Source organism: Hemitrygon akajei, chromosome 4 (genome assembly GCF_048418815.1).
Source record: "Hemitrygon akajei chromosome 4, sHemAka1.3, whole genome shotgun sequence".
In the NCBI taxonomy this organism is placed as follows: Eukaryota; Metazoa; Chordata; class Chondrichthyes; order Myliobatiformes; family Dasyatidae; genus Hemitrygon; species Hemitrygon akajei.
Window position 1 is genome coordinate 148,544,701 of NC_133127.1, and position 23,054 is coordinate 148,567,754.

Below are 23,054 nucleotides of genomic sequence, written 5' to 3' on the forward strand. Positions count from 1 at the left end.
GGAGATTGCAGAGAATGATGTGTTGGAAGCAGAGTCTCATGGGGTGGAAGGTGAGAGCAAGAGGGATTCTATCCCTGTTAAGCTGGTGGGAAGATAGGGTGAGCATGGATGATTGGGAAATGGAGGAGATGCGGGAGTGGGCAGCTGCCAATGTCAAGGAAAGGAAACCCATTCTTTGAAGAAGGAGAACAGAGCCTCAATTTGGGAACAGATGTGATGGAGACAAAGGAACTGAGAAAAAGAAATAGCAGGAGATAATGTGGGAAGAGGTATAATCAAGACAGCCGTAAGAATCATCAGTAGGGTATAAAAGTTTATCTCTAGAGGTGGAGACAGAGAGATCAAAACAATTGAAAGAGGTGTCAGAAATGGAGTAGGTGGGTCTCCTTTCACACTAGAAGTCAAACATTTTAGTCTTAAATATAAACAAACACCTTATTGTCTTACTGATAGGATACGTTGGAATAAAATATTAACATTTGTGGTAAATCAGATGAACTTGCAGGTTTGAAAAATAGATGGTCACTTTTGGGCTTTTTTAAGATGGATATGTAAAATCAGTTAGAACGCTTTGTGATTTATTTTAAAATGATGATAAATAATGAATATGTTTATTTCATCTAGCCATAGATGACAGTGGCCTGCATAAAGGATACTTTTGATCGAAAATGGCTGTTGATGCTGGAGGGATTGTCACTATCATCCTATTCTATTTGTTAATCCTCGCTATTGGAATATGGGCTGCCAAGAAAACTAAGCAAAAGACAAGTAGAGGAGAAATATTTCAAAATGAGATTATAATGATAGGAAGAAGAGATATTGGTCTTTTGCTTGGAATTTTTACAATGACTGGTGAGCTTCTTGTTTAAACTGACTTCTACATTTCACAATGTTAAAGATGTTTGCTTACTGATGATTTTTTTTAATCACATGGAGGATTGTCCTTGTTGGGGAATGTAACAGCTTAATTGCCACAGTCCTGGAGTCCATATTAAACACTGCACATCCCAAAGACTAAAAGCCAATGAAATAGTTTATATATAAATGTCTGCCCCAAGATCTTATGCTTCCCATAAGTTTGAAAAGACCATCATCCTTCCATTTTATTGTTACCAGTTCTCAATTTCTCCTGTCTTGAGTGCTACGTCATTGTACTGCTTGTGCTTCAGACATGCTGTATTCTCTGATGCTAAAACACATCCCAAAATCTGTGCACATTTCTGTTCCTTCTGCTGAAATACCACAACAACTTGATCAGCATGGAAATTAAAGTGTGAGTCAAATAATGTAGACCCGAAATGTGCTGTAGCGATCTGGATTTCACCGTGATGTGTGATGTTTATTACTGTACGTCTGACGAGGCACTTAGAAAAGCTGCAAGAGTAGACTCCTTCAACTGATCAAGAGATGATAGATATTTAGCATCATCTTTCTCCAGTCAAGTTGCTATGTTTGTAGTTGAAGCATGAATGTCGATCCCAAACAACAAATTGCACTTTATTAGATGCCTTCTTTACCTAATAAAGTAACCACTGAGTGTATGTTGGTGATCTTCTGCTGCTGTAGCCCATCCACTTCAAGGTTCAACGTGTTGTGTATTCAGCAATGTTCCTCTGCACACCACTGTTGTATAGTTATTTGAGTTATTGTCAACCTTCCCATCAGCTTGAGGAAGCTGACCATTCTCCTTTGACTTCTCTCATTAACAGGGCACTTTCAGCCACAGAACTGCCACTCACTGGATGTCTTTCACACCATTCTCTGTAAACTCTAGAGACTATTGTGCATGAAAATCCCAAACAATCAGTAGTTTCTGAGATACTCAACAACTCCCTCCCCCCCCCACCATCTGGCACCAGCAATGATTCCATGGTCAACATCATTTAGATCACATTTCTTCCCCGTTCTGATGTCTGAACCACAAATGAACCTCTTGACCATCTCTGCTTGCTTTTGTACATTAAGTTACTGCCTCACAATTGATTGATTGATTGATTGATTGGATATTTGCATTAGTTAGCAGCTGTTTAGTGACCAGTGAGTGTATTTCCTTATTATTAGTTTTCGACATTGAAATAACTTGCCCCTTTGTCCTACAGCCACTTGGGTTGGTGGTGCTTATATAAATGGCACAGCAGAAGCAATCTATCTTGTTGAACATGGTCTTGCATGGACACAGGCTCCAGTAGGATTTGCATTAAGTCTTACCATTGGTAAGGAGATTTACTTTTTTAGATTCTCTGTAGTTTGTTATAAAACCCAAAATTTTAATTTGGGGCCAATATGTGAATGCTTTGGTTAACCAAACAGGTTCTATTTCTGTTATGTTGTTGTCTGTTAATCCTTACACTTTAGTTTTCATTGTGGCATGCAGTAGTATATACTTACTTCATTATCTAAAGAAATAAAATTACCAAGACAAAGGCTTCTCCAAATAATGATTTAAGTTATGCATCTCTTCCTTTTGCTGCCCCTCAAGGGCAACGTTAGGTATTAAACAAAATGCAGTACCATCAATGGTTAAAATAAACATTGGAATATAATAAGTAATAAACAGAAAAAGATTTTGAATTCTTATTTGTATTAGATCAGGATGCAAACATACATGTATATTTTGCCGATTGCCTATGGTACTAAGTTGAAAATCTTTATATTAGATGAACCAAGGAAAATATTCCTAAGCTGATATTGAATAATGGGTGTGCAAATAATAAAGGTAAACAATCATCACCAACCTTTATTGCTGTAATATGAGGGTTTAATTCTAAAATAAAAATCTACAACACAATTTATACTACTATTTTAAAATTTGGATGTGCTACATATGTTCATATTTCAGCTTTATTATGTTTTTGACATTAATTTAGATCATCCATATCTTCCTTGTTCTGTAAAACATTCGCATCTATAACTGCTGATATCTGGCAAAAATGATTCCAGGATTGCATGGCTCTGGGCCTGCATTCACTAGAATTCAGAAGAAGGAGGAGTGACCTCATTGAAACCTATCGAATGTTGAAAGGCCTTGATGGACTGAATGTGGAGAGGATGTTTCCTCTGGTGGGACAATGTAAGACCAGAGGACACGGCCTCAGAACAGAGGGGTGTCCTTTTAGGATGGAGATGAGGAGGGATTTCTTTAGCCAGAGAGTGGTGAATCTGTGGAATGCTTTGCCACAGGCAGCTGTGGAGACCAAGTCTTTATGTATATTTAAGGCAGAGGTTGATAGATTCTTGATTGGACAGGGCATGAAGGGATACAGGGAGATGCGGGAGATTAGTGCTGACAGGAAAATTGGATCAGCCATGATGAAATGGCGGAGCAAACACAATGGACCAAATGGCCTAATTCTGCTCCTATATCTCATGGCCTTATGGTCCTCTGGGCCTCCTTCACTGGCCATCCATTTTGGAGAGAAACAACTGAAAATATTATAGAGCTATTTTCCAGACCACAGAATATTTTGCAATATGTAATTAAATGCACCTTATTGGTTAGAGACATTTTGAAAAAATAGAATTAACTTTACAGCCGCATTTTCTTCTGCATGGTATTGCATGAGTCACCTGACATGGCATTGTCACCTGACTGTAGATACAATCAAATACAACATTGCTCTTCCAGACCACAGTGCACCCACACAATGTATATCACACGTAGCACATAAACCAAAATATTACACTATAAATAAGTTAATAAAATATAATTCAAGACACATTGCAGTGAAGTGCAACACAGATAAACAGTAAAAAGTACAGTAAACAGCTCACTGTCCTAGTGGTGGCAGAGTATTCTCACAGCCTGAGGGAAGAAACTGTCCAGACGAAGGGTCTCGGCCCGAATCTATAAGCTTCTCCCTATAGATGCTGCCTGGCCTGCTGCGTTCCACCAGCATTTTGTGTGTGTTGTTGGAAGAAGCTGTTACCCAGTCTGGCAGTCCTACTCCTGATGCTCCTGTACCACCTGATGGTAATGGGTCAAAGGGATTGTGGGATGGGTGGTAGGGATCCTCAGCAATGCTCTGGGCCTTTTGTTTGCAACACTCCTAGTAAACGTCACAACTAGGGGAGGAGGGAGACCCCAGTGATCCTCTCAGCAGTTTGTACTGTCCTCTGCAGGGTCTTGCATTCCGATGCCTTGTAGCATCCGTACCACACAAGACAGGACTCTCGATGGAGGTCCTGTAGAAAGTTGTTAGAATGGGGGTGGGGAGACTTGCACACTTCAATCTCCTCAGAAAGCGTAGACACGGTTGTGCCTTCTTGACAAATTGAGGGGGTGTTGTGGGTCCAGTTTAGATTGTCCGTTATGTGAACACCAAGAAACTTTGTGCTCTTCAGTCATTGATGTGCAATGGAGAGCGGCTGACCTGTGTCTTCCTGAAGTCCACAATCATCTCTTCTTGTTTTGGCTGTGTGGAGACTCAGGTTGTTGTCCTCACACCATTTGAAGAGTCTCTCTACTCCTTCCTGTAGGCCAACTCATCATTGTTACTGATGAGGCCAACCACTGTCGTCTCATCAGCGAACCCGATGACGAGGTTTGAGCTGAATCTGGCAGTGCAGTTGTGAGTCAGCAGCGTGAACAGCAGCAGAATGAGAACACAACCCTGGGGGGGGGGGGCATCAGTGCTCAGCGTGATAGAGTTTGAGGTGTCGCTACCAACTCGACTGACTGGGGTCTTCCCTTCCAAAATGAGTTAGCATTGCTGACTTTCAGCTCCACGGACCTGGGTGCATTCCTGATCTTGAGTGTGTCTTCTGTGCCGAGTTTGCATGTTTTCCCTGAGGTTCAGCTACTTGCTGCTCTTCTCCCATGATTTAGCTCATGCAAATTACCCGTTATGTTTCATAGATGCCAAATAAATCTAATGGGGTCTGATGGGATGTGAGAGAGAACAAGTTGCAGCCTGCAGGAAAATAAGGAGAGGGGGAACGTAGTTGATGAGACTGCCCTGTTGAGAGTTGTTAAGGACCCATTGTGCTCACTGGTCTACTTCTGTGTTGTAAAAACTGAGTAAGCCCCGACAGTAATGCAGATGACTTATTCCTTGAGTGGCAAATAGCAGCATTACAATCAGACACATCCTGCATGGTCACAACATTGCAGAGCGATGCTATGCAAGAACGCCCTCATAGCATCGAGAGGACCTATTGCATCAGGGTAGCACAAGCTTTCAGGCAGCGCTGGTTCATGCAGTGGCAGAGAAGAAAAGAACTGACCTGAGGTTACAGCAATAGGCAGAGGGTGCAGCAGCACATCTTTTCCTGCACATTGTATGTGAACAAAACATGCACTGCTCATGATCTTCCCAAGGTCATCTCACGAGGTTCTCATTGTGCCCATCCAAGGAGCGCTATACAGTACGATAACAAGAGCAAGTGTTGGAAACATTCACCTCAGGCCTCAGCTATGGGAAGAGTAACAGAGTTAATGCTTCAGATCAAAGACCCTTTTCCCTATTTAAGAAAGGGAGAGAAGAAGCTTGGTAAACTGCAGGAGAAGGAGGGGAGGGAAGATTATTTTGATAGGGTAAAAATGGGGCCACCCTGGAGGTAAGCTGTAAACAAGGTTATACAGTGAATGGGAGCAGTTAGTGAGTAAAAATATCAACAAAAAATATAGACAAAGTCATTAGAAGTTGAAAATAGAAGAGTTTAGTCTGCTTTAGTAAAAAGACTAAAGTAAGGAGACCATAAGACCATAAGACACAGGAATAGAATCAGGCCATTCAGCCCATCGAGTCTTCTCTACCATTCCGTTATGGTTGATTCCTGATCCCACTCAACCCCATATACATGCCTTCTTGCCATATCCTTTGATTCCCTGACCAATCAGGAAACTATTAACTTCCACCTTAAGTATACCCATGGACTTGGCCTCCACCACAGTCTGTGGCAAAGCATTCCACCAATTTACTACTCTCTGGGTAAAAAAAAATCATCCTTACCTCTGTTCTAAAGGATCCCCCATCAATTTTGAGGCTGTGCCCTCTAGTTTTGGATATCCCCCACCATAGGACACATCCTCTTCACATCCACCGTATCGAGTCCTTTCAACATTCGGTAGCCTTCAATGAGAGCCCCCTCCCCCCCCCGTATTCTTCTAAATTCCAGTGAGTACAGGCCCAAAACTGCCAAATGCTCTTCATATGTTAACCCCTTCATTCCCAGAATCATCCTCGTGGATCTCCTCCTCTGGACTCTCTCCAATGACAACACATCCTTTCTGTGCCTAAAACTGTTGACCATACTCCAAATATGGCCTGACTAGTGTCTTATAAAGGCTCAGCATTATCTCCTTGAAATAAATGCCAACATTGCATTTGCCTTCTTTACCACAGATTCAACCTGTAAATTAACCTTCTAGGAGTCTTGCATGGGGACTCATAAGTCCCTCTGCACCTCTGATGTTTGAACCTTCTCCGCATTTAGATAATAGCCTGCACTATTGTTCCTTTTACTAAAATGCATTATCATACATTTCACAAAAGGGAATAAAAGGGAGAGAAAGTAAAACAGGCTGAGTGGATGTCACGATACAGACAGAGATATTAAGTTACCTGCAATTGTAGAATTCAATATTGAGTCCAGAAAATACAACATGCCCAATTGGAAGATGAGGTGCTGACTCCTTAAACCTGTGTTAAGCTTCATTTTACCAATAACAATCAATTACTTTGTGGAATGGACATGCAAAGACAAAATACAGCTAAATAGCTTAGCAAAAGTCATTTCATATTTTCTTGGAAATATTAACTGTTTACTAACATTGATATTTCAATTTTTTTCACTCATTAGCCTTCACACATGAGTAGGAATTTAATCCAACAATAACAGAGGTACCTGCTAACTTAATATGTACTTGCCATTTTTCTTTTGGTGAAGTTCAGCCAATCACTGAATTTCCTTGATGAGGCATCTTAGTAATTTTGTTTTTTTTTAAGAAAGTAGCATGAGTGTCTGAATAGTTAGACAATACAAACTGTACAAACCCAATTTTGTAGAGGTCTGCCAAATCTGGTTAACTTTTTGAACATGGCGCTAGCATGTTAAATTCGTAAGTGAATGCTTGTTGACTGTATGGGATTCCAAGACATTTAATGAGATATTAGAAAAGAGACTAGCAGGAAAAGGGAGAGAGCGTGGAATGAAATGCAATATGTACATCAAAGTTCAAAGTAGAATTTATCAGAGTACATACATGTCACCACATACAACCCTGAGATCCTTTTTCCTGTGGGCATACTTAGCAAATCTATAGAACAGTAACTGTAAACAGAATCAGTGAACAACAAATGCAAATATAAATAAACAGGAATAAATAATGAGAGCATGAATTAACAAGACAAAGAGTCCTTAAAATGAGACCATTGGTTGTGGGAAAACCAGAAATAGAATGAGTGTGGTTGTCCCCTTTTGTTCAAGAGCCTGATAGTTGAGGGGTAGTAACTGTTCTTAAACCTGGTGGTGCGAGTCCTGAGGCACTTGTACCTTCTACTTGATGGCAGCAGTGAGAAAAGAGCATGGCAGGGGTGGTGAGGATCTTTGATGATGGATGCTACTTTCTATATCTTATGGTCTTCATAATGACAACATTTCATGTAGTTGAGCTCAATGGTTGGGACGACTTTACCCATGATGTACTGGGCCAAATCCATTACCTTTTGTAGGATTTTCCGCTCAAAGGCATTGGTGTTTCCATATCAGGCTGTAATGCAGCCAGTCAATACACTTTCCACCACACATCTACAGAAGATTGCCAAGGTTTTTGATGACATGCTGAATCTCTGCAGACTCCTGAGGAAGTAGAGTCACTGTTGTGCTCTCTTTGCAATTATATTTCTATGATGGGTCCAGGACAGGTCCTCTGAGATAGTGACACCATTGAATTTAAAATTACTGACTCTCTCCATCTCTGATCCTCCACTGAGTACTGGCTCATGGACCTCGGATTTCTCTCTCCTGAAGTCTACAATCTTCCAGACATTGAGTGAGAGGTTGTTGTTATTACACCACTCAGCCAAATTCTCGAATTCCCTCCTGTATGCTGATTCATCACCACCTTTGATACAGCCCATAACAGTGGTGTCATCAGCAAACTTGTATATGGTGTCGGAGCTGTGCTTAGCCACACAGTCACAGGTATAAAGCGAGTAGAGCAGGGGGCTAAGCACACATCCCTGTGATGTTCCTGTACTCTTGGAAATTGTGGAGGAGTTTTTTTTGCCAATCCAAACTGACTGGGGTCTGCAAGTGAGGAAATCCAGGATCCAATTGCACAAGGAGGTACTGAGGCCCGGGTCTGGGAGTTTACTGTTTAGTTTTGAGGGGATGATGGTATTAAATGCTGAGCTGTAATCGATAAGGAGCATCCACATGAATGGATCTCCAGGTGTTCCAAGGTTGTGTGAAGAGCCAATGAGATGGCATCTGCTGTGGAGCTGTTGCTTCAATTGGAAAATTGGAGCAGATCCAAGTTGCCACTCAGACAAGAGCTGATATGCTTCAACATCAGCCTCTCAAAACACTTCATCACTGTGGATGCAAGTGCGACTGAGTGATAGTCCATTTAAACAGAGATATGGAGGAATTTCTTTAGCCGGAGGGTGGTAAATTTGTGGTATTTGTTACCCCAGGCAGCTGTGGATACCAGGTCATTGGGTGTATTTAAGGCAAAGGATGATGGGTTCTTGAAAGGACACAGCATCAAAGGTTATGGGGAGAAGGCCAAGAAGTGGGGCTGAGGAGGGGAAAAGATGATCAGCATGATGGAATGGTGGAGCAGTCTCGGTGGGCCAATAGCCAAAGTCTGCTCCTGTGTCTTACGGTTTCATAATTTGAAGTGCATAGGGAACAGCTGTTCTTGCCTGCAGGCGACATTGTGTAGTTTCGCGAGTGCTTGCTTGTAATCAGCCACTGGTGATATATAAACTGCAGTCAGTATCACAAATGAGAACTTCCAAGGCAAGTAGAATGGTCCACATTTAATCGTTCAGTGTTCTAAGTCAGAGGAACAAGAGGTTGGCATAACCCCAATGTCCAAACACTAAACAGAATTGATTAAAAGGCACACACCGCCATCTTTTTCCTTACCAGAGTTTGCGGTTTGATCCATTCTGAAAATTGTAAAGCCTTCTGTTTGGATAGCTATGACGTGTTTGTTGTTAACCAAGTCCAAGGCCACAAAAAATTGAGATCTGCCTCATCTACCTCTGATACAGCAGCCTTGTCCTGAGATTGTCAGTCTTATTTTCCAGTGACTGTACGTTCGCCAAGAAGATGCTGAGTAGAGGAGGCCTCATTCCTCAGTGTTTCAGCCTGGTTTGAATTCTGCCTCTCCTGCCGCATTCATGGCACTGCGCTTAGCTGCCCCGCTGGAGTTCATGACTGCTCATTGATGTAATTGCATGGTCCGTTGTTAAGATGAAAATTACATGCTGTAGATTGCAAGGAAAGTCATTCAAAAGAAGTGTATTTAAGCGGAAAACGGGAACAATTTTCTGCAGCCAACAGAGAATCACCAATGCATGCAGGCGCTATCTTCATTTTCACTTTATCTCTCCCATTTCTCAATCTCTTGGTCTTCATCTCTGCAGACAGACCATCCACTGATATGTTTTATAAACCTACTGATTCCTACAACTATCTTGGCTACATCTCTTCCCACCTTTCTCAGGATGAAGCTTTCAATTCCACAATAGCTTTGATATCCTCATTCTACAAAGAACGGTGTGTCCCTGCCACTACCATTAATGCTTCCCTCACCTGCATCTCCTCCATTTCCCACACATCTGCCCTCTCCCCATCTTCCTACCACCATACCAGGGATAGGGTTCTCCTTGTCCTTACCTACCAGCCCATGAACCCTTGTGTTCTGTACATCATTCTCCACAACTTTCACCATCTTCAATGGGATCCCACCACTGAGTACATCTTTCCCTCCCCCATCCCCCCATTCTCTGCTTTCCACAGGGATCCTCTCTATGTGACTCCCTTGTCTATTCATCCCTTCCCACTAATCTCCCTCCTGCCACCTATCCCTGCAAGGGGGACAAGTGCTACAACTATACCTACACCTTCTCTCTCACTGTCATTCAGAGCCCCAAACAATCCTTCCAGGTGAGGCGACACTTCACCTGCAAGTCTTTCAAGGTCATTGCTGTATCCAATGCTCAGGGTGCAGCCTCCTCTACATCAGTGAGACCTAACATAGATTGAGGAACTGCTTCATCAAATACTTTTGCTCCATGAGCCACAAAATACTAGATTTCCCCATGGCCACCCATGTTGATACCATTGGTAAGAGCATTCCTAGAGTTAGATCCAACAATAATGACGGAACAGAGGTGTATTTCCAAGAAAAATAGTGTGTGATTTAGAGGAGAAAGTGCAGCATGGTATTGCTACCTAACCTCCCTCCCTCATCTACACAATTAACAGCTTAGTGCAGTGATGCAGTTGTGCAGATGAGTAGCGATTGTCGATCTTGCATGTGATCCACATACTGTACAGCGTTGATGAAGGGATGATATGTTTGGTGTTGGATGGTGTACTGATCAAGTGAGGTGCTTTGTTCTGGATGATGACAAGCTGATAGACAGTTATTGGCCCTGGTCACTGGAGACCCATGGGATGTGTGGTGGAAAATTTGGGAATGATGATGCAAACAAATGTCATGGGTAGATAATTCCAGCAAGATGCAACATGTTTGGTCGCAGCACCTTCTACAGGGTCAACAAAAGGTGCTACTATCCTATTTAAATTTATTTGCACATTAAAAACATAAAGTATTGCAGGATATCCCATCAGTTGCTCATTGATGGAGGTGAAGGAGCGGCACATCATGCTGCTGTCTGAGTTGAAGGAGCCGTAGAGTCTAGTAGCAAGTGACTGCCTTGGTCACTTTTCTTCTGTTCGCAAGACCCTTCTCAACATTGTTAATGAGGAAAAGCCCAAGTTCGATGCACTGATTTATTGGCAGAGATAGATAGATAGATAGATACTTTATTCATCCCCATGGGGAAATTCAACTTTTTTCCAATGTCCCATACACTTGTTGTAGCAAAACTAATTACATACAATACTTAACTCAGTAAAAAAAAAATGATATGCATCTAAATCACTATCTCAAAAAGCATTAATAATAGCTTTTAAAAAGTTCTAAGTCCTGGCGGTAGAATTGTAAAGCCTAATGGCATTGGGGAGTATTGAGGAGCATTGCATCGATAGTAACCTGTCGCTGAAACTGCTTCTCTGTCTCTGGATGGTGCTATGTAGAGGATGTTCAGAGTTATCCATAATTGACCGTAGCCTACTCAGCGCCCTTCGCTCAGCTACCGATGTTAAACTCTCCAGTACTTTGCCCACGACAGAGCCCGCCTTCCTTACCAGCTTATTAAGACGTGAGGCGTCCCTCTTCTTAATGCTTCCTCCCCAACACGCCACCACAAAGAAGAGGGCGCTCTCCACAACTGACCTATAGAACATCTTCAGCATCTCACTACAGACATTGAATGACGCCAACCTTCTTAGGAAGTACAGTCGACTCTGTGCCTTCCTGCACAAGGCATCTGTGTTGGCAGTCCAGTCTAGCTTCTCGTCTAACTGTACTCCCAGATACTTGTAGGTCTTAACCTGCTCCACACATTCTTTATTTAAAAGCAGAGGAGCTGTGTGGCCTCAGTTGTAGGGAGGACTAGGCCTCAAGCTGTGGCATTGCCTGTTCACAGCCACCAGGAGAGAGGCATCGAAGCTGGTGCACTTCACCAGGGTTGTTGTGATGCTCCTCACACACCCCACCCCATTGTTTGCTCAATGGTGGTCAACATGTAGATTTCTGCAGCATTGTTGGCTCAAGTCTGGACTCTTTTATGGTGTTGCTGTATCTTACTGATACCTTTACGTGCTTACAATTTTGTACATGCTATGTGTGCTTTGCGCTGTGTATGACTGTGGTACTGTGCTGTGCACCTTGGTTCCAGAGTAACGCTGTCTTGTTTGGCTGTATTCACGGGTATTCATGTATAGTTGAATGACAATGAAACATGAATTGAATTGAATTGATGTTTACACTCAATTATCAGAAGTGGTCATTGTCAAGCAATTCTGTATCACTAATGTGATCTACCACTTATCAGCCCTAGGTTATTTAGGTCATGCTACATGCAGGTGCGAACTAATGCATCCACTGAGGTGTTGGAAATGGAAGTGGACATCATCAGTAAACATTCCAGTAAACTGACCATGTAATGTCCATTCTTATTGCCCCTACCACTCAAACCTCTCCTTCCAGCTGTGCTCCAATTAAACTCAATGTATTCCTGAGGAATAGCACCTCAACTTATGACTATAATGTTTGCAGCCTTATAAACCATAGGTTGAATTTAACAATTTCTGATAACCATTTTTCTATAGTTTCTTTACTTACCCATTACTACCACCTCTTCCTCATGGCTTTGTCATTTTGTTATTTAATCAACTCTTTTCATCAATGTTCTCTTCTATATCCCCCTTGCCTTTTCTTTGCTTCTTCAGACTGGTTTTCCTTTAGTATTTTACAATTCTAGTGAAAGGTCGCGAACCTAGTTCACAAAAATTCTGTTTGACTGATCCTTGATTTGCATAGCATTTGTGGTATTTTATGTTTCTATTTTATTATTGCCAATTTTAATTTTGATGATATCATATGCCAGATGATGAGATTGTATGCATACTTAATTACAAAAGTGTTTGCAACATAAATACTTGCATAATTCAGTAATTCAAACCATTATCCTACTAAAATAATGGAAACTTATATAACAAGGTAGTTCTTCAATGATTTTTTTGTAGGTGGTTTGTTTTTCGCTAAGCCAATGCGTTCAAAGAAATATGTGACCATGTTGGATCCAATTCAGGAAACCTATGGTAATTGGATAGGAGGACTGTGCTTCATTCCTGCTGCTTTGGGAGAGGTCTTTTGGACTGGAGCTGTTTTATCTGCCCTTGGTGAGAAAATATGGCATTAATTATAAATATTGATTTACACTTTTAAGTAAAGGAAGAAATAATATTCCATCATGTGCTTTATAGATGGTGACTAGACTTCTGTCAGAATCTGAGTAATTTGCCACATGATAGCCCACTTCCAAACTGTTTTTATTAGCCACAGTATATATGTGGATTGCCCATCTGAGTTTCTGGTGAAACTAAATGTTGAGGAAATCACTACCCGACATCCCACTTACATTTGATAAGGCTTCACATGCTGACTATTAGAACGTTAAAGCATATGGAACCATAAGGTTACAGACCAGAACACCCTGGTGATAAGTTAGTAGTTGTGAAGGGAATTTCCAACAAACTGCGGTGCACATGTCGATGCATCCGAGACATCTGAGCCTGCACTCAGCAGCACAGAAGTACACGTCGCACGGGAGGTGAGATCAGACAACCCACTCCACTATTGAACGCCAGTGCTGAATACAGCATTGGTTCAGCAGTATGTTGAAATGAGGAAAAGAATTACACAATATAAGTGGCATCTTGATATCTCTTGCAGTTTGTCCTGAGACCAGCAGGAGATTGAGTGTCTCACAACCACACAAGGAATTGTGGCTCAGGAGAGGTGAACACGCAACATGGGTTAGGCACAGTAGTTCTGCTCCAATGTATTGACATGGGCAGCGTCTCCTAAGTAAGGTACCTCAGATAATGGAACTTAGCAATGAATACAAGGAATGCTGGAAATTCTCAGCAATCCAGGCAGTATCCATAGTTAATATTCGAGGTTAACGGCATGGATAGGAAATTGGTTGGTAAGTAGGAGACAAGGAGTAATGGATATGTACTCAGACCAGTGGGTTGTGGTTGTTGATGACCCCAGCCTCAGGTTTTCATCTCAGTTTAGACCAAGGAACAGGGATCAATTGGCACAGCCTCAGAATAAATCAGTGAGCTGAGAACGAATTTCTTCAGCCAGAAGGCTGTCTGTGGAATTCATTGCCACTGTGGGCTGTGGAGGCCAAATCAAGGCAGAGGATCTACATTGGTAAAGGGATTAATAATTACAGGATGATCAGCCATGATTGAATAGTCTGAATGGGCTAGATGGCCTAATTATGCTGCCACATGGTCTTATGAACAAGGTAAGTGATGTAGGTAAATGATATGATTAAATAAAATCTCAATGGGAGCAGAGATTTATGAAGGGACATTAGTAATGAGTAACCTGAACTTTAGCAATCGAGTCTAATGAAGAGAGCTGTGGGATCATCCAGAGTGAAGGATACATTGCACCTCTAACAGAAGAGAGATTTAGGGATATGTGTAAAAATATCAATGAAAGCTGATGGAGAGTGACAAAAATAATTGAAAAGACTAATATAATGTTGGCCTTTGTCTCAAAGGGCCTGAAAATGCAAAAGAAAGATGTTCTGGCAAGTTATGTAAATATCCAGTGGAACTCATGCAGAGTTTTGCACTCACTTTAGATTATGTTGGCATTAGAGTGGGAGAGCAAAGATTCACCAGCATAAGGCGATACTAAATGGAATAAATAACATGTGCAAAAGGTCTAGACATGTTTGCATTCCTATGACTATGGAAGATTGTCCGATTTATTTAAGGTGATAGGACATCTTCTCTTGTGGGGAACATATCAGAGTAGTTATAGCGTTAATGTTATGGAGCTCATATCCTCTCGCAGAATCTGTAAGAGGACATGTCATATGCCAGCAGCGTGAAGTGTTGCACTTTATAGGGCAACGTCTGTTTGGATCATTAGCAGATGAAACTGAGGCACACTTTTGCCCTTTCAAAAATTTTCTGGCTATTCGCAGACAACCACGTTTTCATGTTTAGTTCTGTTTAGCTTGTGGTAGTACACAATTTTACTGCTGCTGCCACTGACCTATATCCTAGGTTTTAACTGCTAAACCTTTGCTTTGCATATTCCTTCATTAAGTGACTTACCAAATTGCTGTTGACTGAAACTACTGTACTCTTGACGTACTCACTGGCACTCTACTGTACTCTTGATGTTTTACCCTGCATGAAAATCAATTTCTTAGATATCTCATAGATACTTAAAGTTCAATTAACTAATCTACTCTAATTGTCACAGGTTACATTCAAGTTGATAATTAGTAAATATTTTATGCTTCAGGTTCATCGCTGAGTGTGATTTTTCAAATCAATGTTCACCTGTCTATTATTATTTCTGCTGCGATATCGATCGTTTATACTCTGATTGGTGGATTATACTCTGTTGCATACACAGACATGGCTCAGCTTTTCTGCATCTTTCTGGGAATGGTGAGTTTTTGAAGGTCTAAGTTATTAGTAGTTCAATTTCAAATACGTGCATACAAAGAGAGCACATAGTGATAGATTGAAATTTGTTTCTTTGATTCTTCATTCAGTACCTAAGTTTGCCTTTCGCTATTTTACATCCTGCTGTTACAAGTATCAGTACCACGTTTACACAGTATGTTTACCGTGAGCCCTGGATCGGAGAGATACCTGCTCAAAAGGTCTGGGTCTGGATTGACAACTACTTTCTGATGGTATGCATACAATATCAATTGTTCTATCAATGTAAGGAAAACAAAATGATGCTACTTGCCCCCAAGAATCTACTGTATGTAAAATCTGTTTTGCAAGTAGCTTCCAGAAGTAATTTAGTTTGCTGCACATGTCTAAAACCTAAATTTGATACTCCAATGTTACATTTCAGAAATTGAGTTGTGACTTATTATTAAGATTTTGGTGGGTGACCAGCAATGTGGGACATACATGAACACACACAACATGAGCACATTCTTCACTTCTGCCAAAGGGGGAAGGCACTAAGAACTGTTTGGCAGAAGTCATGTTGAAAGTTAAAAGTTAGTTTGATGGCTGAAAAAGAAATAGATTCAATCAGGATATGTATGGTAAGCTGCAAGCTCATCCCTAGCAAAACCCTAGGAAGTACAGACATACATACAAATACTGAACTTTAAATACAAAAAGTAATTTCATTGTAGAATAGATATACAACTACCATTTCCCCCTCTGAACTGCTACTTGTCCTTTGTGAGTACAAACTTCACTTCTGCCAAAGGGGGAAGGCACTAAGAACTGTTTGGCAGAAGTCATGTTGAAAGTTAAAAGTTAGTTTGATGGCTGAAAAAGAAATAGATTCAATCAGGATATGTATGGTAAGCTGCAAGCTCATCCCTAGCAAAACCCTAGGAAGTACAGACATACATACAAATACTGAACTTTAAATACAAAAAGTAATTTCATTGTAGAATAGATATACAACTACCATTTCCCCCTCTGAACTGCTACTTGTCCTTTGTGAGTACAAAGGCTGCCAGTGATACCTGATAGAATCTACATTTGGCTTTCACCGTTGACTGCTCCAGACCTTAGGAGTTGTGCTTTGCTTACTGAAAAAGAACTCACCAGAATTATCAGATGGGATTGTCTGCTTTAATGATTGAGAATAAAAAAGTAAACGATGAAATGGCCAAAACAAAGATTGATTGTCAGTGGTGAAAATTTATATATCTCCCATCCTCCGGTTCCTGCTCCATGTTAGTTTGATCTTGGTTCTGTAGAACAAAAGAAAGAGTTATAGTCAATGCTCTAACAATTCCTAGGTACAATTAATTCATAGGAAGTGGTGATCCAGAGGACAACAAAGGCAGAGTGGTAAATATTGTCCATGTGGACTTTAGCATGACCTATGGCATGATCCCACACTGTAGGTTGGTCTGAAGGTTGGAATACATGGGAACCAGGTTGAAATAGCGAATAGGATACAAAATTGGCTTGCTAGTAAGAGAAAGAGATGGTAGTGGAGGGAGGGTTGCTTTCCAGTTTGGACACCTATAACTATGGAGAACCACAGGACTAGTGCTTGGTTCTTATTGTTCATCATACATATTAATTATTTGGAAGAGAATTTAAGTAGCATGAGTTATAGATTTGCCCATGACACCAATATTGGTGGTATAGCCGGCAGTGAAGAAAGTTGTCAAAGTTCTAGATGAACTGGGAAAATGGGCAAGGGAATGGCAGATGGAAGTTACCTTGGACAAATGTGAAGATGCATTTTGGAAAGTTATTCCAGGCCAGGATGCAGTATATTTGCATATATTGGCCAAGGCATTGAACGTGAGAGTTGGAACTCACATTACAGTTGTACAGGTATTTGGTTACGTTGTGCTTGGAGTACGACATGCATTTTGGTTGGTGTGCTATAAAAAGGAGATGATTAAGATGGAAGGGGTGCAGAAAAGATTCACAGGAATTTGGCCTGGGCTGAAGGGCTTCAGTGAGACTGGGCAGGGGAGATTGGACAGGCTAGGACTGCTTTCCTGAGGTGAAGGAGGCTGAAAGGTGGCCTTATGGAAGTTTTTAAATTTATGAGGAACCTAGGTTAACTAGAAGGCATAGGTTTTAAGTGAAAGGGATCAGTTTTTCTAATGCATAATGTGGAATGAGCTACCAGCAGAGGGGTAGAGGGAGGTGCAATTACACATTTAAAAGGCATCTAGTCAGTTACATGGATAGGAAAGGTCAAACTGGTTTAATATTGACAGGCCGCTTGGTTGGCATAGACAGTTTCCATGAAAAGCTCCTTGAATCTATGAACCTAGGCAGAATTATCCTTCAGCACCCACCCCACCCATCCCCCAACATTCTCCTTCATCCTCTCCACCATTTAAGAACTTCCAGGTGAGGCAGAGGTTCATCTGCATTCCTTCCAACCTGGTCTACTGCATTTGGTACTCATGATGTTGCCTGTTCTACATTGGGTGAATCCACGCACAGCCCAGTCAACCATTTCATGGAGAACCTGCACTCTGTCCACACCCATGTCAAGCTTCCTGTTGTTAATTACTCAGCTTTGCATTCTCACACTGTCCTGTTTGTCCTTGGTCTTCTCCATTGCTACAGTGTGCCAAACAGAAACAGGAAGAACACATTTTCATATTCTAATTTGGTCATTATTATCAAGAAAGAATTTTCCAAGCTCTGGCACCTACACCCCCAGTGATCTCCTCCCACAGATTCTCAACTGTCCACCCAGTCTTCCTCTCCCTTTGATCACCCTTCCTATTTCCTCTTCCCTTGTTTTATCTGCACATCAAGCTTTCCTCATTTAGTTGTACCTATCGCCTACCAGCCACTATCACTGATCATCTGTACTGCTACGTTCTGCCAATCTTTCCCATTCCCTCTTGGTCCTAATGCAGGGTCTTGACTCAAAATATTGACTTATAAATTTCTCATCCACAGATTCTGCTTGACTAGCCAAGTTCTTCCAGTGATCTGTTTTTTCTTTCTGTGTTAAAACCACATTGTTCACCGATCAACTTGCAATCCCAAATACTTTTACAAAGTACCAATAGTGCAGGCAAGTCTGTAACTACCACTGACCTTCCTACACCCTTGCTTCCAGATTAGAACCTTTCAAGTTCAACTCTTGAACATAAAAGCTATTCACAGTAGCTCAGTGTAGTGTGAAGGACACGACACGGTTGAAGAGAATCATCTGAGGCGTTTAATCAAGGATTTTCAGCTCTCTCAATTGGACATAGTAAATCAACTGGCATTATTCCAGAAGCCCTGGATGAACCAGGAGGTTCATAATCTGCTGAACTGCAGTATTTCGAGCTGGTGATTCGGAGTTATATAAGAAGCTCAAGCATGACCTCTGCAAGGCCAGTGTCAGCACAAAGAGGCAATTTCGGAATAGACTAGAATCACAGACGGATGTTCAGTTGCTGTGGCAGGGTTTGCACAATATAACTCCTACAAAGGGAGATCAGGCGGCATAAATGACAACATCCCATCACTCCTGCATGAGCTTTGCACAGTTTGATAGGAAGAATTATAACACACTTACAGGAGCTCCCACATCTCCAGGTGACCCTGTAATTTCAGCCTCTGAGGCCAATGTCCAGATCTTCTTCAAGACCGTAACTCCATGAAAAACGTCAGGTCTATGGATCCTCAAAATTGTCATCTGTTGGACTGCAGTTTCCCTTTAAGAGAAAGGAAACGCAGAAAATATTCTGGCTGCAAGTAAGATGGAAACGCTGTGCTCTGAGGACCCCACTTCTTACCAATCTGCTGGCTAATGAACACTCTGTCAAAAATGAAGTTGAAGATCTCAGAGCAAAGTTGTATTACCAGAGGGATATCAGCAGCTGCTGTATACTTTGTTATACGGAGAGAGGGCTCACTCCCAGCATTCCAACACAGCACTGTCACCCGAGGGCTTCACTCTCCACTACATGGCTAGGACAGCAACGTCACTTAAAAGTAGAAAGGGTGAGTGGGCTTCCTCATTAACTGATCGTGGTGCACAAACGTGGTCATCTGTCTCAGTTCCGCTACCCTGACCTGGAACATCTAGAAGTCAAGTGTTGGCCATTTTATCTGTAGTTTCCCTTTGAGAAATATAGTTTCAAACCTGTTATGTTTTGTAACTCCAGAACTAATCAAAACAAAAGCACAGGAGGCAGGATATGTTTTGTCTATTTAGTTTTTTTTTCTTTTTTCTTTTAGTGAGACACTCACATATGACATGGTGGTGTAATGACATATGCCATTCATCTACAGTGCTTCCTACATGAATTATATAAACAAAGAATGCTTAATCAAACAATATACTGTATTTACAATATTACTCAAATATTACTGAAATATTAAATACACTACACTCTTTCCTGGTTAGCCATAAACTCAAACTCAATATAAAATGCATCTTAACTCAAATATGTAACGTATGCCTCTCTAGTTATCTACTGTATACACATTACTCTATATAATGTAACTACTATCTAGACATCCACTGCTGGGAAATTTAAATTGTCCTATTCTGGCCCAAAGATTTAATCACTGTGGAGGAATTCTTACTCTTGTGGAATAGTATCTTTCCTGATAGGGGTGCGGAGTGGGGACACTCTGCTTGGCAGGTAAGAATTACGGCAGTGAAACTTGAGACTGTGAAACAACCTGAGGTTCTGGGGCCTCCTCCATGGTGATTGTAGGAGTTTTCCCTGGGACTGCAGGAAGAGGTTCTGACAGCTCTAGGCAATTTCCTTCTCTAACAATTGATCCTGCTCTCCTCAAATGATCAAAGTGTTGTCTCCAGATGACATTGCATGCAACCTCCACTGTGTAGCAGAGCCGTCCAGTTCTGTCCTTAATCTTTCCCAGTACTCACTTTTGATCACCTCTGTAGTCCCTCACCAGGCCGGCTTTTCCAGGAGGGAAACGTCAAACCTCTTTGATTTAGGAGCCCTCCATTTGTCTCAGCTGTTTGTTCTGCATACTCCTTCTGAGGTTGGGTTTGAGGGTGAGCGCCAGGGACAACCCAGGAACAGCGTAGCTGGTGAGTTGTTGATTGTGGAGTATGATGCATTGTGATATGCAAGGTGGAAATTAACATGCTTCTGATTCAGTATCAGTGCAGTATGCTCTGCTAACGTTGCTCACGGTGCATTATTTAGACTCTGGACAAATCTTTCTGCCAAGCCATTTGTAGCTGGGTGCAGTTGTAATGTGCCCTATTCCATTAATTTCAGGAATAACTGAAACTGATCCGCAACAAACTGTGGTCCATTGTCTCTGCTAAGTATTCTGGAACACCAATCCTTGAGAAATTGCTTCTCAACACAGCAACAGTGTGCAAAGCCATGGTGGATGTTACTAGGAAAACTTCTGGCTACTTTTTAGCTACATCTACTACAACCACCAAGTAATTTGTGCCTATGAATGTTCCAGCAACATCCACATTTATCCCCTGCCAGGGCAATGCAGGCCATTCCCCGGGACGGAGAGGCACTGCTCTTGGCACCTTCATCCCAAACAGTGCATGGCAAGCTGCTCTGTTTGCTGGTCTAATCCCAGCCCACCAGGCAAAGCGTCAAGCCAACACTTTCATTTTACACGTACGTGCTCCTCCAATACTTTAGCTCTTAGCATGAATGTTGTGTTACGTACCCCGTAACTGGGTCACTTATCAGCAAAGATAGAGAGGTCCGTTGAAGTCTGATGGTACTATTTTTAACAGCATTTATTGATAGAAATACACAAAAATAATATCAATGCAAACGCACAGATAATATACGTCGTCAATACTAAATCTAAAAGTGCGGGTATAATAATAATCAATAAGAAATAGCTCTATCGTTGTCTAGGGGATAATGTATTGTCCGATGGAAATATAAAAGTCACTTTAGTTCAGTCAAGCTGTAGGCTGCAGCCTTTGGTTGGAGAGAAAGACGGGTTAAAACTTGCCCATTCCTTTTATGATGTCAATCCTTCGAGAGTCGTTGGGAGTTGATTTCCCCGTTGTTAGCTAAAAACCATTCTTCCGTGGTAAAGGCCACTGATTCCGGGGCAAATGGAAACGGGCGCACGTGGCCTTCCACTGGTTTTTGCTATTACGGGATCGCTAGCGTTTCTTCTGGTGCGTCTGAGGGGCTGTTCCCCCAGACCCTCTTTTTATCCTGACTCACAGGGTCGCAGATGTCGATCAGGTTGGGATGATGCAATCCCTCCACCAACCTCCCCCTCGGTTCATTGCCTGGGGGGGGGGCTTCGATGCATCGTGCAGGATGCAATACACAAGTCCGTCTCCAAGAGACAATAGCCGGTATCAATGGGTCCGCCTTTCGGAGGCCAGGACACATTCCAACCCTTTTGTGGATTCTGCATGTCTTTCTCTCATTTCCTGTGTCCCCTGAACTGACTTAATAGTGATCTTGCGATTCTCACAAAGGAGGGGGCTACCCCGCACCCTTCGGCCCCTCAGAGCTGTGGCACATTCGTAATACCCCCTTTCTTCAAAGCGTTTTCACCAGCGGTGAAAACGAAGTAGTACAGAGTCTTACAGGATTTTAGAATCTAACACAATACAAAAGCTTTTCTTTTCACTACAGAGTAATACAGTTATACATTCAATTCAGCTTCTAGATAAACAGTCCGCGAGCATCTTATCACTTCCTTTAATATGCTGTATCTTAATATCGAACTCTTGCAGCATCAGACTCCAACTCAATAACCTCCTGTTTTTATTTTTCATATTTTTCTTTAGCCAACAAAACTAAAGAGTTGTGATCTTAGCTTACGGGTATACTACAACAGTTCACGCAAATACTAATCTTTATGTTGCTTTCAAACTCAACAGGCAGGCTTCCATGGGGGTTGTCTTTTATTATTCACAGGCTTTGTCGAAATCCCTTAAAACCGGTTTCTGCTATTTAAAAATGGCGTCCCCCATTAACCCTCGTCTCTTTTCCGGTTAGTTTCCACGTGGGGAGCTCAGGTAACCTGGCAAAATAGGCTTTTGCCCGCTTCTTTCATAGGAGTTATTTTATCAACACTGTGTCCCAAACTTAGACCATCTTCTGAATTTCCACCCAATTCTTTAATTTTACACAAGTTGCTAGCTTTCTCTTCAGGATCCTTCAGGCTGTTAGTTTTCAATTCGAACTCTTTGTTCAAGCAGCATTTCAAATTCTGCCTTTTCACACCACACTCTGGAATAACAATAGCACGGGGGGCCCGTCATCTTCCAACTCAACCTGTAAGTGATCCGCAGGTTTTAAATTTTCTTCATTCGATTTGGGAACTACATATTTCCCGTTTTCTTCAATGATAATATTCATCTCCCCACTTTTGATCTCCACATTAACTTTTAACACACCTTCGAGCACAAACACCTGGGAACTCTCACTTCCCACTATTACCAAGGTTAACCCTTTCTTTGCTGAACCAAGTCTATCTGACCCACAAGGACTGCCTTCCTTGTCAACTGAATCAAATACCTCAGACTTTTTCTGAGCTTCATTACTAGGTTCTGTACCACGTGCATCCACATCTTGGACACACTCCAACGGGACATTTGCCTCTTCCAGGTTTTCAATACCCGTACCCGGTCCAAACTCTAAATTCCCCTGATTCTCCCAGCTACTCTCTGGGCAACTCCCTTCCAGAGTAAACTCAACCCCGCGGACTGAAACAACCTCATCTGCCAACCCAGCAGACTTCTTCAAGGTAAG

The 23,054-nt window shown here is 41.8% G+C and overlaps 1 protein-coding gene across 1 annotated transcript in view; it reads left to right on the top strand.

The window, feature by feature from the left end:
- The first annotated feature begins 668 nt into the window (after nt 1–668).
- The window catches only part of LOC140726029 (high-affinity choline transporter 1-like), a 47,755-nt gene continuing 25,369 nt past the window's right edge, over nt 669–23,054 (top strand). Inside the window, exons 1-5 of the mRNA XM_073041924.1 lie at nt 669–852; nt 2,100–2,213; nt 12,835–12,990; nt 15,149–15,297; nt 15,405–15,548. Coding sequence (XP_072898025.1) covers nt 669–852; nt 2,100–2,213; nt 12,835–12,990; nt 15,149–15,297; nt 15,405–15,548 — 747 coding nt within the window. The remainder of the gene's footprint in view (nt 853–2,099; nt 2,214–12,834; nt 12,991–15,148; nt 15,298–15,404; nt 15,549–23,054) is intronic.